Here is a 15,079-nt window from a genome sequence, read left to right on the forward strand (position 1 = left end):
CCAAAGCTGGCTCTGATCTTTCGGGCCAAAACATGCCATTGATGGAGCAGGGTCACGGCATATCTCTTTTCCCCTGCGAAGGAGCACATTCAGAAGCCATGAGGTCACAAGTTAAAAGCATCTCAGCACTTCTCGTAATGACTGCCCGCATTGCCTGACCATGGCCTGGATCTAGCCCTGGGTCTGCCCAGGCCAACGGGAACCCCCACCTGCAGATCCCTCCCTGCAAAGTTTTGGGGTGGGCCTAGGCTGCAGCAGCTCGCGTTGCAGAAGCACTGAGTCCCCATACCACAGTCCACATCCACATTACAAAAAAGAGCTACGACATCTCTGCGTATATAGTTCCCATTGCCACTGAGTGCTCAGGAGCACCATGCAGTGCCACACAGCAATCCTTCATGTGGATGGGGATTCCACACAAGCTGATAACAATTTTCTGAAGACAGAAGTGAGATACGGCACTAAGGTACATATCACAACAGTGCTACACACAAGGATCCCACCTTATAGAAAGCAGCTATGTAAGGTCCTTCCTCCCTGCAAATATCTGGCTCTGTATTAAAGCCAATTAACAATAATCTACTAATAAAAAGACTGCGATGTAGCTGCAAGAATCCCCTAAAGTGAAACACTGCCAGTGCTGGTAATTGATCCAGCAATGTGTACCAGGTCAATGGCACAGGCATCTCCAATTCTTGGAAACATTACATCCAGTCTAATTCCCTCTCAAGGTCACAACCATCAGAAAATCCCAGTACATACTGACCCAGAGATCTGTGGCTAAACAGCTGTTATCAATAGCCCAGGAAACCCAAGCGTGGTGTCTGAAACCTATCAGCTGCTGCCTGTGAACCCCTCGACCTCCCTAGCCTCTGCAACAGCCTGCAGAGGAGTGGTAGAGAATAAACTGCAGGCCTCTCTTGTGGGAGATTTGCCAGATTTGCTTTTGCACTATTTGTTGCAGTGCCTGTTTGTGTGTATTTTATTGCCGTGGAAAAAGGCCGGCCTGTTACCTGATTAAAGTTCCGTTGTAATAAAGTTCAAAACTAGGGGCTCAAACTGTGTGCTCTGTGCATAAGCTCTTTGAAAAGTCAATACAGGGTTATTCCCACCATTATAGGAGTCGGTCTAGCACCAGCTCCGTACTGAGCTGTCCCCTGACTATGAGAGAAGCCAGGTGACGCTCACCAGAATCAAAGAAAGCACAAAGTTTGCAGCAGAGGCAGAAGATACAAGGAGCTACGTAAGAAAAGGCTCTAATATTTTCCAAACCAAATATGCTGAGTCAGAGGGCACCCAATAGAGGAGCAGGATATGTACTCAGTAGTACTATGGACTGTATACTTTCACATCATATAATCTATGGTGTATCATAGATTGTATGATACACCATATATGATACACATTATCAGTGAGGAACTTGTAACATCATCAGTAGGGAAGGAACCATGATCAGCCCCTCACCTCAGAAATCGCAATTAGTCCATGTTCCACTAAGTACAACAAAAGTTTTTAGGAGCTGATGCTTAATTTTTCCCTCAGCTTTGGTGGAAAACCAAAAGCAATTAGCCAGCAGCGCAGGTCACTCAGCAAGCAGGCGTCAGCAAAACCATCAAGCAGGAGGGGACCATTGGGTAGCTGATAAAATGGGTGATGAGTTTATTCTGACATTGTGGCTGCCTGTGCAGGGAAGTCAGAGAGGAGCCAGAGAGTGCTCCCACAATCACAACTCAGTCATCTGGATGGGAAGCAACCTTCAGTCTCTCCCAACAAAATCTTGCAATTTGCAGTGGAGATGGAAAATGAGGGTGGTTGAACGCTGCTACCCTACTTCTACTTGTCTCAAAGCTGGCATGGAACACGATTCCAAGATTTCTGCCCAAAACAGCGAGCATTTTAAGGACTGCCCAGCAGCGCCCTGAACTGCACCATCTCAGACACTGTTAGCTGCCTCATTCAGGCCACGCCACAGTGTAGATGCAAATCTCCCTAAGGCTGGATCATCACGTACACCAATGAGCAATCCCTATTTACACAGTATCAGCAGAGTGAATAACACTATCCGAATGACTAAGGATTTGCACACTGACAGCACCAGCACTGCTTACCCAAGGCTGGATTAGTTTAAAAAAAATAAACGAAGTTGTAAATTATAGGTGGTGCTGTGAGCCCCACCTACACCTCACATTGTCCAGCACTTCCTATTATAAAACCCTGCTCCCAGTTGCTAATAGCCTTGCAAACCTGAACTGAAAGTACGACTAGAAAAAGGGCAAGCGGCCTGGGATAGGCAAGATGCTGAAAGCTGGAAGTCCTGGGACAGGGGAGAAACGTGGAAACAAGAGCTGAACAAAAAACATGGCCATCTAGACAAAGAGAGCTGATCTGGAATGCAGGGAGGCAAGAGACAATGTAAGGAGGGATGTACAGGGCAAGGCTGGGAACAGCGAGGAAGGAGACTGGGGAGAAGAGGCTGCAGGACTGGTGCGAGCTAGGAGCACAGGGGATGCCGGGGAGGCAATGGCACAGAGCAGCAGGCAGGGAAGGGCGTATTTCCCTACTGAGAGCAGAGCGCAAGAGCCGCGCAACAAGCATGGAGAAAGGCCCATGCAGAGAGCACTGGGGATGAACTGCAATCCTGACACCCTTTGAAGCAGGCAGCCCATCTTGAAGCTCGGGGAGGACAGCGTGCTGCTAACAATGGTGTCACGGGGAACAAGAGAGGAAATTTCAAGTGAGAGAAGCAATTCTGACATTTTCAACTTCTGAGCATTGGCTTTTATATTTAAACATTTTTCGGTGCAGATTTTGGCATAAAAGAAGTACATTGTCACTTAGTACTTCTGTGGAGCACTTCACTGAGTGGTAAGAACTATCCACACAGATACTCCTGCAATCCTGGAGTATCCACAGAAATACTACAGCTGTTCAAGCCACATGAAATGTGACTTCCCTGTTCCCTCTCTGCTCCTGGAAAATGGGGAAGGTGTGTGAGTGCCGTATCGTATTGCTTCTAGGGAGAAAGCTATAGCCTCGAACACGTCCGTCCCTACATGGAGAATCAGTGCTTGGTGACTTGTGAGCATTTCCCACAGAAAATAAGGAAGCCATCATCTCTCAGCCCATGCAGAGCTCTAAGAAAGCAACTGTCATCCAAACGAAAATGTCAAACCAGAAACCAAGCACTCGAGACTGGATAAATTTAGTTAAGAGGTCAGGATTCAACAACAATAGAAGGAAACCCATGCTTAATTTCTCCAGCAATTGTTATCATAGTGCTCAAGTAAACCATTCTTCCTTCAGGCTGAGAGTACACCAAATCCACATCATTTCTCAATTTGCTACTTTTTTTTTCCTCTTCCCCTTAACTAGAGAGCATTGTCATATTACAAGCTTAGTATGAGTCTCAATAAGAAAAATGACACGAGCAGATTTTGCCACAGTTAAATCCTGACCCAGCTGCTGGAAAAACCCAAAGTGAACATTCCTCCTGGCCAAATCAGTGTTCTTTTCACTACATATACTCTTGGATCCAGCAGCTGCAGGTGACACTACAGGTCACATTGTCCAAAATGGACAAAGAATGTGACGACACTACCAAGTTTTGGAGGCTTGTCTGCACTTCTCTGAAGACTCTGCAGCACTGTTGCGCCAATCCCAATTTGCTACAAGTTTAAGAAGTGCGCCAAACTCTTGTCAGAACTAATCCTTCAGCTAAGATTTTCCTTTCTAAAGAAAGAAAAAAAAAAAGAATAAGAAGATGGAAAGAAAAGGAAAAAAAGAAAAATAGACTACTTTTTTCCTGCTTCCATTTTTCAGCACTATAGGATCAACACTAGCTGTTCAGTTGATAATACCCCTCTTTATTTGAAGTTATTTTTCTCCTTTCACCACCCACATTCATCTGGGACTTATTCAGTATTATTCTGCCTGACACTGGTCCAAAACAGCAAACAATTTCAGTAACTACACAATAAGCAGAGCATATCCTAACAGAGGCAGTTCGTCATCCAAGAATCCCCTTATGTAACATCCAGCTCCATACTGAAAATAATGTGGAAAAACTTGCAACAAGGTTAGGTAGAGTCATGTCTCTAACATGACTTCTTCCTGCAATCAGGTCTGAATTTTACAAGCAAGGAAACACTTCTGTACTTTGGCCTTCTGTCACCTGAAAGAGGTGGAGATTTATGCCCTTTCCGCATCTAAATTAGACTCCTTCAGTGCCCAATTTTATATTCTTCCTGACAGGTCCCTATTTTGTATTAAAAAACCTGCTGTCATCATGCTGCATAGCAAAAGACCTTTCCAGACGAAAGAGAAAAAAACTCCTGCCACCAAATGAAGCGGCAAGAGGTAACTCCACATTCAGACTGTGTGGCTGAAATACCTCACCCAGCAACACAGCCATTTCCAGCAAGCTTTGATAAAGTGGTAATTCACTGTCCAGAAAAGTCAACAACATTGAACATATTACACTGAGGAAGTCAAAAGAGGCCATTCAAACAGCATTATTCCCCCTTCCTCTCAAACATAATGCAAAGCAGTTAAGCAGTCTCTCTTGCAATTAGCATCGCCTTTGCCTCCTCAGTGCCTAAAACACACTGGTGTCACAGAGCCGCCCTTAACACGATCCCCACCATCACTACTTCTCAGCAAACACATCGGGGTGAAATCCTGCCCTCACTGACCCCAACTACCACCTTGACCTGTGGTTTCCCAGCTTCTGCGCTATCACCCCAGACCACAGCCACCTCTCCCCACGGGCTCCTGCTGTCACCCTTCAGACAGGAGGGCTGCTGCCCAGCGAAGCCCCAGGAAGGTGGGCTGCAAGGATCTCCCCGGGGAACGGTGGGTGTGAGAGAGCTTTCCTGGATGTGAGAAGCCTGACATATGTTTCCAGTGCATTTTAATTCAGAAAAATGTTGGAAAGATTTTATTTATGTTTCTAATTAGGTAAACAGTATGCTTCCTCCACCTGCTCCAAGCTAACCCACCAGGCCTGGTACACATCAGACGCCGACAAACACACGTCAGGTTGATTTACTTCCCACTGCTAGTTCTCAGTGCCCTTCCTCCTCCAAGCCCCCTATGCCACTACCTTATGGCCCAAATGCTTTCCTTCTCATTTTCAATGTAAAACGGTCTTGCTATTGATTTCCAAATATCTTTGTAAGCACACAGCTCCCTTTCCGGAAGCTTTCTGAAAAACAGCTCTTCGTAAGAGATTTTTCTCCTACCTCAAGCGTGCAAACTTCCTTGTACCTTTTAATCAGAAATATTTCACCATGCAGCAACTAGGTTGTAGAAACAGCGGGGCAAGAAATAAATCAGTTTGGGGAAGCTGAGAATCACACAATCATCATAGTGATGGAAATAACAGCATTGAGTTTGGAGGTTTCAGGTGCTATACAAATGAGCCGGGATACCTCTGGCCCAAGCCATTCAGAGTTCCGACACCATTTCCATTTTCAAATCTAAGATTTTAGATGTGGTCTACTTATCGGGGTCACATATATGGCTCAGGCTGTGCAAAAGTAGAAGCTGCTTGCACAAGATTCCCAAAACACTCAAGAGCTTTTACAGCTTCTCGGCAGCAGCATCACTATTGGTGTGAAGGCTATTCTCCTCCAAAGACATTGCATGAACAGCCGCCTCCTACCACAGGACGTGATGAATACTTTAAGAACCACCATTCACTCTGAAACCTGACATGGCAGACAAACGGTTTTGAGTTCTCCTGTACAGTGAAGCTTTTAAACCTAACAGATCGTGTTGCACAAAACAGGGACACCGGCTTCACAAGTCTCAGCTTACACTGCATCTCAGGACATGACTTGAACTGGCATCACCGACTCCTACAAATTCCTGGAAAAAACATTATCTGAACATTTGCTAAGGCCAGGGTTTTGAAGAGCAAATAATAAGTTATAGGCTTTCAGGAAACCACATCACTGTTCTCAGAGCAAAACCAATCAGCAAAAAAAGGTGATAACGTGAGAGTCTGTGAAAGCCTCACACAAAGACACTCTTTGTTTAGCAGTGTTCTTGCTTATCAGGAGCCAATTTTATGTACTAAGCATATCTAGAACTTTATATACGAAACCAATAAATCCACCATGAAGCACAAGCAAATATATTTGCCCAAGATAGGGTTCACAGCCTAACTTTACCAATACCCATGAAGTCAGACAGTTTTGATCTGGATTCAGTCCCACATTTTAAGGTACGTTAACATTGTAAATTTCATGTGAGAAGGTGGGGCTACCTTTGGTCATAACCCATCTTCAGAAAGCTGAAATATACATCTGAAGAGCCAGCATGGAGAGAAAGAAACAAATACAGCAGGTTTTAAGGGTGCCGACACATAACTGGAGGAGATACCAAGATAACTTGGTCATAGAATAGCTTTGGTTGGAAGGGACCTCAAAGATTATGTACTTCTAATCCCCATATTTAGACTTAGTCCACACTCTAGACTTGATAAAGCGAATGTGATGCTGGAGGTCATGTCTTAAAATTATTTAATGTTTTTTTATTCTTCTTCAGCCTATTTCAGAAAGAAAGAATTCAGAAAGCAACATGGTACAGCATGAGAAAGCACTAATTTATATGGACAAATGATCTTACCAATTTCATTGCTGGCTCTTTAGACTAGGAAAGTGCTCTGTATTAGAATACTACCAGGTTATGATAACGCTTATAAACAGAACTTTGTTTACTTAAGTGCAAGCAACACTGTTACTAACGCTGCCTGGCCTTGCACAGTCCTCAGGGGGAGCCCAGGTCCAACTGCAGCCAGGGCTATAAGCACTGCTGGCTCCATTCTTACTGACTCTGATGAAATACGTGCTGGCGCTGCAGGGGAGAGCCCTGCTTGGAAAGCCCCATCATGCCACTCCAATGTGGCCTTATGCAGGGGCAGGAATCAGGCCCTGCTCTCATTTGCCCATGCTGCACTCTCACAAATCAGGCTGCACCCATGCAGAATGATTTGTGTCCCCTCTTCGAACTGCTGTGCAGCGCACCAAGGTGAGACGCGTGTGCCTGTGTGTTGCGGTACACCTCTACCAGCTCTCCCACAGCAGGCTGAACCCTGTCCTCCCAGCCTCCTTGTTTATCTGCCGGCCTGCCACCCTTCTGGGGCCACGATAAGCAGATGCCACCTCCCTGCCGACACACTGGCACCCAGCCCAGTTCTGCTCTTCGGCTCGTCACGTGGCTGGGGAGCCAGCAAACCAACCCCAAACTTTTTCCTCAGACTGCGCTGCACACGCCTGCTGGTCACCTCAGATATCTCCACGGCTCCAGACAGAGCTGGAGGTCTAAAAAACTGCTGGGTGGGCAAGCAGGTCTGCCCAAAGTGCCACAAGGCTGAGGCGTAAGCAAGCAAAACACGAAGCCTGAAGCTAGCCTCAGAGGTGCCAGCAGACAAAACCCACACCTTTGGCAACTCTTCTCCCTCCCCTCCCAATTCTGAAGCTTCAGCAGGATTTTGTCAGCAGACCTCAGCACAGACCCACCCTTCATCTGGGCAGGGGCTGCAGGGACACAGAGTGGCATGATTCCGTGATTCACCCCGCTGAAACATGCCCACCGGCCCTAGGGTGCGTCACAGCCCAGGATGATGGCACAGATAAGAGCCCCACGCCCTCACGAGCAGCTTCCTGCTTCCAAGACCAGTGCTGTCCAGGATGGCATGGGCTGCAGAGGCATCAATACAAGCCTTAGGTGCTGCCTGCCATCCTCCTTACCTTCACAGACCCCCACCACCCTCCCAAGCCTCAGTCGCACTCTCCTCACACACACCAAGCCCCAGCTCCACCAGTGAGGGAGAAATTAAGTGAAACACAAGTGGGAAAAAAAGAAAAGAATACCTTGGCAAATGAATGTGTTCAAGTGAGAACACTGCATTTCATAATTCAGCTCGCAAGTACATTACATGTTTTGATCAAGCAAGTAATTAATTCCATTCGTTACTGCAAGTCTGTTATAAGAACCCATCTTCACATCTATCAGTACAAATCTCCAGAATGGCATTTTTCTACTAGTGAAACTGTAGAAAGGCATCTTATTTCAGTAGAAATCTTTAAATAGCCTTTATTTTTAATCAGCTCTAGTGAACAGATAAAGAAAATTGCACCAATAAGCAAAGTCCAGGTAGGACACGCACACAGCATTACCAATGAGACACCAGTGCTGTTAACTCCTGACCTGCCTCCAAGTCTGCAAAGCAGTGCCACAAGCATGTCAGCCCTGGGCAAGTGTGCAAGAACACAGCCCAGAGAAAGAATTCTGGCTTTGCACAGTGAGACCAGCTCCTCCCGAACCTCACAGAGAGGCCCAGCACCAGGGGTACCATTGTGGGGGAAAAACAAACAAACAAACAAACAAACAAAAAAAAAAAAAACAGCAACATGACAATGGTCTTCTCCTCCAGGCAACTCCCTCACGCTTCACCACATGGTTAGGGCAGAGCACTAACACAATCGCTCATTTCTTTGCTTCTTCCCAACTCCTGACAGTACCCCGAAACAGCCATCCCACAGCCCCATCACCACTAACTCCATCCTGTGAAAACTTCTGCCCAAGGCATGGCCCAGGAGACAGTGTAGCTGATTGAGACAGTAAGACTTCACCCACTGTTGCTGAAGGCCATGCTCCATTCCAGTGATGGCCAGCTCTCACTGGCTGCAGGAACCTAGAGGTGGGCCCTATGTACAAAGCCGAAGGAGCCCTCCCTGCAGGGCACCCCCAACTCCTGCCTCAGCCTTGCAGAGCTGAGCTCTTCCAAACACGGGGTTGGGGCCACATCACTGCAGGCCTCCAAATTTCTGTGTGGCCACAGAAAGGAAAATCCCAAGTTCTGTGGAGCAAAATGAAGCCTCTCCCCTCCTGTTGCTTAACTTCCTACAGTTTGCACTCTTAATCTAGTGTTTAAGTGCTTTGAAAGAGTCTGTCCCCAGAACACAATGTTCTTCGCTCCAAGCCAACACTCAAGACGACCTTGTTAAGGTACCTGTTGCAACTGTCATGTAAGGGCCACCTCCAGGATTTCTGGATCCCAGTCAGCAGCCATTTGACTGTTCCCTGCCTCAAGCCTCCCGCTCACCTTCCCAAAGGCATCCTGCAAGCTGCTTTCTTCTTATCTACACTTTCCCTTCTTGTCATCCAGATCTCCAGAAAACTGTCCACACTTGGCAGAGCTTCTGAAGAGACAGTGGGTCCTCCTTGGGGCTCACAGGCACAGCTCTGCAGAAAGTCCTTCATGCTTCTTCAGGTAAGCTCTTACCAAGTGATATTCTTCAGTGCTGAAGCTCTGGCGGCCTATTAGGTCTACAGCAGCATGCATAGTTGTGTTCTGGCAAGCTGAGAAGTAGAGCTCTTTCTTCATCTGCCTCAGTCAGAGAAGCAAGAGTTGTACCTACCGCTAGCAAAAAAAAAAACACTTAGAAACATGCTGGCTTGCTTGGAAAGCTAAGCCGATGTCAAATAAATGTCACATACACATGGCTAAGGAGTTGGGGGCTGTTGTCGTTGCAATGGTATCCCATCACGTGCAACTAAAGCACAAGAAAGCTGGCATGGCCACGCAAAGAAGCATGGGATAACCCATCCTGGCTTTGTCTGAAGCAAGTCAGAACAAACCATCTCACTCTGAAGGAAAATCCCCTTCTGTAGACAAGCCACTTTTTAATAATAAGTGCTAAATGGAGTATTCAAGCAGGTAATTAATGTTAATTAACATATGTCAGGCCATAAATTGGTTAAATGCACCTCATTTTCCAAGCTTAGTGTGTGGCAATGCTCAGGAAATTGTAGTAAAGAACAGTCCAAGTTTGTAGAAGTAGGAAAAAAAAAAAGTGAATAAAAGGTTAAGCTTAATCCTCACTTAACTCACGATGTGCTGAGTCAGCACTACTGAAAACTGAACGATGGTGCACATTACTTCAACACTTTATTTTTTGCTACTGAATCGCTGCGCTGTGCACATGTTGTCATCCCCAAGAAAAGCCACATCAAAAAAGCAGCAGCTCCTTCGGCGCCATGCTACCAGCAGGCTCCATACTCACTGCGGGACGTGACCCCAGAATGTGCTGCTGGAGCTGGGGCTCCTTTCCCACTTGAGCTTGGGAATGGCAGTGTTTGGGTGCTCAGAATTCGCTCTCCTGTGGAAAGACCAAGCCTTGAAACCTTGAGGGCTGTACGCCTTTAAGGGTAATGTACAGCTGCCATTTCACAGCCCTGCCCTGGGGCACTTTTTCTGTGACAGAGATAGCAGGAGAGCTTTTCCAAAAGTGGGAGAGAAAAGAGAACATGCAGGATTTCAGTTTGAGCAGCAACTTGCATTTGGGAGCACTTTCGGTTTCTCCCCTGGCAAGACGCCACTGCACAACAACCCACTGTAATTGCACTGCAAGCACAAAGCAAACCTCACAAAGGCTTTCCATGCTGCCACAGCAAGTGGCTGGCTGCTCAAACCTTGCAGGGCATCTTTAGGAGGCTGCCACCTAGAGAAATCACCTAGCTGCTTATCCTGAGATGTCCCTTGCTCCCGGCAATTCCTTGTTGCGTGACCGTTTCAGGTAGCTTGTTGTTTTTAAAGAGCTAAGGAGCACTGATTCCAGCACTTCTCAAGCAAGCCTACTTGGCAGTAATGCTATTCTGCAGCATTCGCTGGAGATTCCCTTGTCTAAGTTTATCAAAACTCGTGATTCTACCTACAGCTGATGACGCTCACCAAGGCAATGTGCCCACATCGGCATTTTTCAAGTCCTTAAGCAGAAGTGCTCCTCACTGAGACACTGTGGGGGAGAACATCAGCACCTCTCAGGTGCTGCTCAGTACCTCCTTCTCCTCTCACAGCTGTTGCCTGCCTGCACGAGCAGGGAAAAAGTGAAATCTTTGATATATGCTTCTAATATAAAATAATAATGTGCACTAGTATCTACACATGACTTCCACAGGAAAGTTCAAAAAGTCACTTATTACTTTGATACTAAACTACACTCCTCTTCGATGCAAGCAGCTTGTTATCTAGCACAATTCCAGCCCAATTCTGAAACGCATCTGTTTCGCTCAGCATGAAATTCACTTACAAACGTTACCAAGCGCTTTGTTAAAGTACAAGCGTAAGGCTTTGATCAGGTAAGGTGCTTAAGGAGTAAGTTTAAGGACACGAGTAATCCCAGTGAAGTCCCAAGGAACTATCCACATGCTTAAACCCATGGCTGCTTCACTAGATCAAAACTTGAAATAATTACACTGCAGTTTGCAACCTAAGCCCTTCTGCATGGACCATCAAGGCAGCTCAAAATTAGGGAAAATAAGTATAAATATAACAGAAGGGTGGAAAAAAAATACTCATGCTAGCAACTTACTGGGGAAAAAAAAAAAAGTCTTTTTTTTTTTAAATAAAAAAGCACCAGAAAAACAAAGCTGATGCAAATTCCAGTTTTACACTGCTGCTCCTGATAAAGCAGCAATTTTCTATTCTGAGGAGAAGTAAGAAGAACAGAGAGCAGTGTTGCTTCCTTCCCACATCCTTTGCAAAAAGATGATGAAGAACATCCCACACATCTTCATATCAGCATCTGGCTAACAGATTTAGGCATGTGCCTGTATCACTGGCAAATTTCTCAACAATCAGAGAAAAGACCCATGCGTTTGCCACACTGGAGGAACTGCAGTGCTTCAGCACACATTGGTCAATAAAACAAGGTAATGAAAGAGGCGGTGTTTGCATACAAGTCTCCAAAAATCTACCCTCCAAAGTAAATAAACCAGCAGTTAGTATTTATCCTTCACGAGAAAGATGAGTGCAACAGGTATAAAACAAACAGGCTTCTGGTATAACACCAAACCTAAGCAAGTTGGCTGTACTGAGATTTGGGAGTTACTAGAACCTGCGTATGAGGGACCCATTCACAGCTCTGCAATACAACTCAGCAAAGAGGAAAGCAGTCCCCCTAGTGTACTCTTCCTGCAGAAGAGGCTGTGTTTCACAAGAGAGGGCTGTGAGAAATTACAAAACAGCGTTATAGGAAACGATACGGGAACACTTCAACACGCTGCAGTGAAACAGGGCACCTCTGCTACGCGCACCAACAGAAAGCACTGCTTTGGTTTTCCCTTTCAGGATTATTGAGGAAAGTAAGTTGAAACATTGTTTTTCCAAGTATTAAGCACGAACCAAGTCAGCACAGTAGTTCTGCAATTGCAGGCTGCGGATAGGGTAACAGATGCCTGAATTCAGGAGCACAGGCAGACGAGCCATCGAGGAACTGCGTGGAGGCGCGTGCAATACTCATCCTACGCCACGCAGCCAGCCGACACCTTTCCCCCAGCTCCAGCGATAAGAAATTTAAACGCTGACTTCCCACAGTGATTCCAGGCAGTCAGCAGATACCGGAGCATGCACCTAACCCCTCCCTGGCAATCTGCCGGGCTGGGCCGACAGCAGCGTGTGGCAATGGCTGCAGGCTGGCATCCCGCTGGCACTGGGGCAGGCTGAAGCTGCATGCACGGGGCGAGCCTTATCGGAGTTAGCGGAAGCGTAATATATGCCTTCCTAACCACATCTGAAACGCTTGCTTCTGCTTTAATGCCCCAGGCAGAAAAAAAAAAAAAAAGGGTAGTTGAACGATAGTTGCAGCTTCAGTTCATAGCTCTTAAAATAATTGTTTTGAGGAGCGTAATCCCAGCTATGCGTACGGACTATGGTCTTCACCACATCTCACTGGGAACAGCATTAAAATTTCATGTATGATAACAGAACAAGGTATCCTCTTCTTTGTTAAAAATGACACTTCTCCTTCTCAAGGCTGGAGGAGAATATTGTTAAGTGTGCTTGCGGCCTTATTAGATGAACGTGGTTGTGTGAAACTAAGATAAAAGCATTCTGATACAGAGATATTTTCTGTTCACTCAAAATTTCAGGTTAAAACCTGAAAGAAGTCTGGTGTGAGAAGCTGACATTAGGTCCCGAAGAGTTGTGTTCACTACCTGGGAGGGAAACAGAGATGATAATAACATATAATGTGTTTGAGCATCGGGAGGCTAAGATGGAGTCCCTATTTAAGAGCAGTGCCTCTGCACAAACTCATTTACTTTCCAGGCAGCTGAAATATCCTTCTTCCCAATACACACACATGGACTGAAGCAGCTCTGGCCCTGCTCAGCAGCCCGTGGTCAGCTCCCTTTGCCCTGCATCTTACTGTCTGAGCGCAGCCCAGCTCCAGACAGCCCCTGAAAAAGGAGAGATGTTCTGCGCTGATAAAGGTCACCCTAAAGGCTGCAGAGGGACTTCAGAGCTAAATCATATGAGAGAAATCCCAAGAGATCCAAGTTTTTAACACTGTAATTAGCTCCAAGTACCAGCTAATGCTGCTCAAGAAAGGAATCAATATCAAATTAACAGGATAAGTTGTCAGAAAAAATTGTGACCGTATTAAGCACGCCGATCAATGCGAGCACTTGGTGTTGTGGCCCAGGTCCTGCTGCTGCCGAGGCAACGGGAGCTCTGCCACCGAGTTCAGCCCAAGCAGCATAGCCCTGCTGCCCGCCCTTCGGAGCACCAATACGGAGTTCACTGAAAATTCAACACAGCAGATAAAGGAGCAGCGTTTGCCACAGCAGCTGGCAGCGAGAGCCTCGGCTCAGTGCGCGATACTAACCAGGGAAAGCCATGCTGCCACTGTGAGATTTAACCCTTCGCCACACTCCATGCTCACCATCGCACCCAGTGCCTAGCTCAGCCCCGATGCTGCAGAATTTGTGGGTTTCAAAGCCCCGACCCACATTAGCTATGCCCCGATAAACTTCGTGTTCCTGCTTTCCTGAGCCTGAGATAGGTAGGACAGCACAATGCTTCCCACACAGTGCTCCGCTTGGAGCCTAGCAGCAAGTCAGTCCTACTCCAGAACCACAGGGTGAGGCAGAGCCGCCAACAGAGCAGTCAGAGCTGCTTCAACCTGCAGTATTCCTGACTGGTTCGTGCAGAAGTTACCCCTGATCCAAGGCAGAGAGATTCAAAGCAGAAACCAAACCTCCCTGCAGCACAAGGAGACTTCCCGCACACTCACCCTCAGCAGTCCCATCCCTCAGCAGCAGCTGCAATCCCCCGCACACCTCAGCAATGTCCTGCAGCACCCTCATATCTGTATGGCTGCACGTCAGTTCCAGGGGGCCGACAGATGGCCGTGGTCCAAAGCAGTGGGTCAGGGAGCGCTCACCTCACACCCCACTCGCAGCAGGTAGGCTTTGCCGGGCTGTGCAGGCACAGGGCTCTGCCACGTTGGGCTGGTCTCGGCAGCATGGCAGCAACCTCGGTGCAGACCGCCACGCCGTGGGCTGGTATCACCCCAATGGACACGATGGATGGATGGGGATGAGTGAGGGGCATACGAGCTGGCAGGACCAAGCCAGCACTCCCACAGCCCCGCCAGATCTATACAAAGTCCGAGCCCTGGGCTTCCCTCCACTGCCGTTAGGAACGGTAGGGAGAGTGCCGGGGCTTTTTTGGGAGGAAAAGTCGATCTGCATGTGAGCTTTGGGCTGGCACTGCACGAGAGCAACTCCGCTTATTTCTATCGCCAGTTACAAGGTCCTTACAACTTGTAAAAAATAAAAAGCCTTTAAGAACACTTTCTTCTGAAGAGGAGTCCTTCTCTGCTTATCCCCCTGCACCAGACGGCAGCCGAGGGACGAAGCTTCCTTCCCTTCCCACCCCCTTCCCCAAAACCGCGGTCAGGCGGCACCCCGTCCCCTCACCTTCCATCCGGCCGAGCTGTTGTTGTCGCCCTTGTCCTTGAAGTAGGGCACGCAGCGCACCATCCAGTCGTAGATCTGCGAGAGCGTGAGCCGCTTCTCCGGGGCGCTCTCGATGGCTTTGGTGATGAGGTCGGCGTACGAGAGGTTGCCCCACGCGTTGCGCCGCGACGAGCACTTCCTCGGCGCCGCCGCCGCGGGGCCGCCGCCGCTCAGCGGCGCGGCGGCGGCGGGGGCTCTGCGCTCCCCCGGGACCCCCCCTCCGTGCTCGGGGCCGTCCGCGGGGCCGGGAGCCAGCGCCGGGGGGGCC

The 15,079-nt window shown here is 47.7% G+C and overlaps 1 protein-coding gene across 1 annotated transcript in view; it reads right to left on the reverse strand.

The window, feature by feature from the left end:
• The window catches only part of FOXO3 (forkhead box O3), an 86,865-nt gene that overhangs the window by 70,413 nt on the left and 1,373 nt on the right, over positions 1-15,079 (reverse strand). The window contains exon 2 of the mRNA XM_021389922.1: positions 14,773-15,036. Within this exon, the coding sequence (XP_021245597.1) occupies positions 14,773-15,036 (264 nt within the window). The remainder of the gene's footprint in view (positions 1-14,772; positions 15,037-15,079) is intronic.

Source organism: Numida meleagris, chromosome 3 (genome assembly GCF_002078875.1).
Source record: "Numida meleagris isolate 19003 breed g44 Domestic line chromosome 3, NumMel1.0, whole genome shotgun sequence".
In the NCBI taxonomy this organism is placed as follows: Eukaryota; Metazoa; Chordata; class Aves; order Galliformes; family Numididae; genus Numida; species Numida meleagris.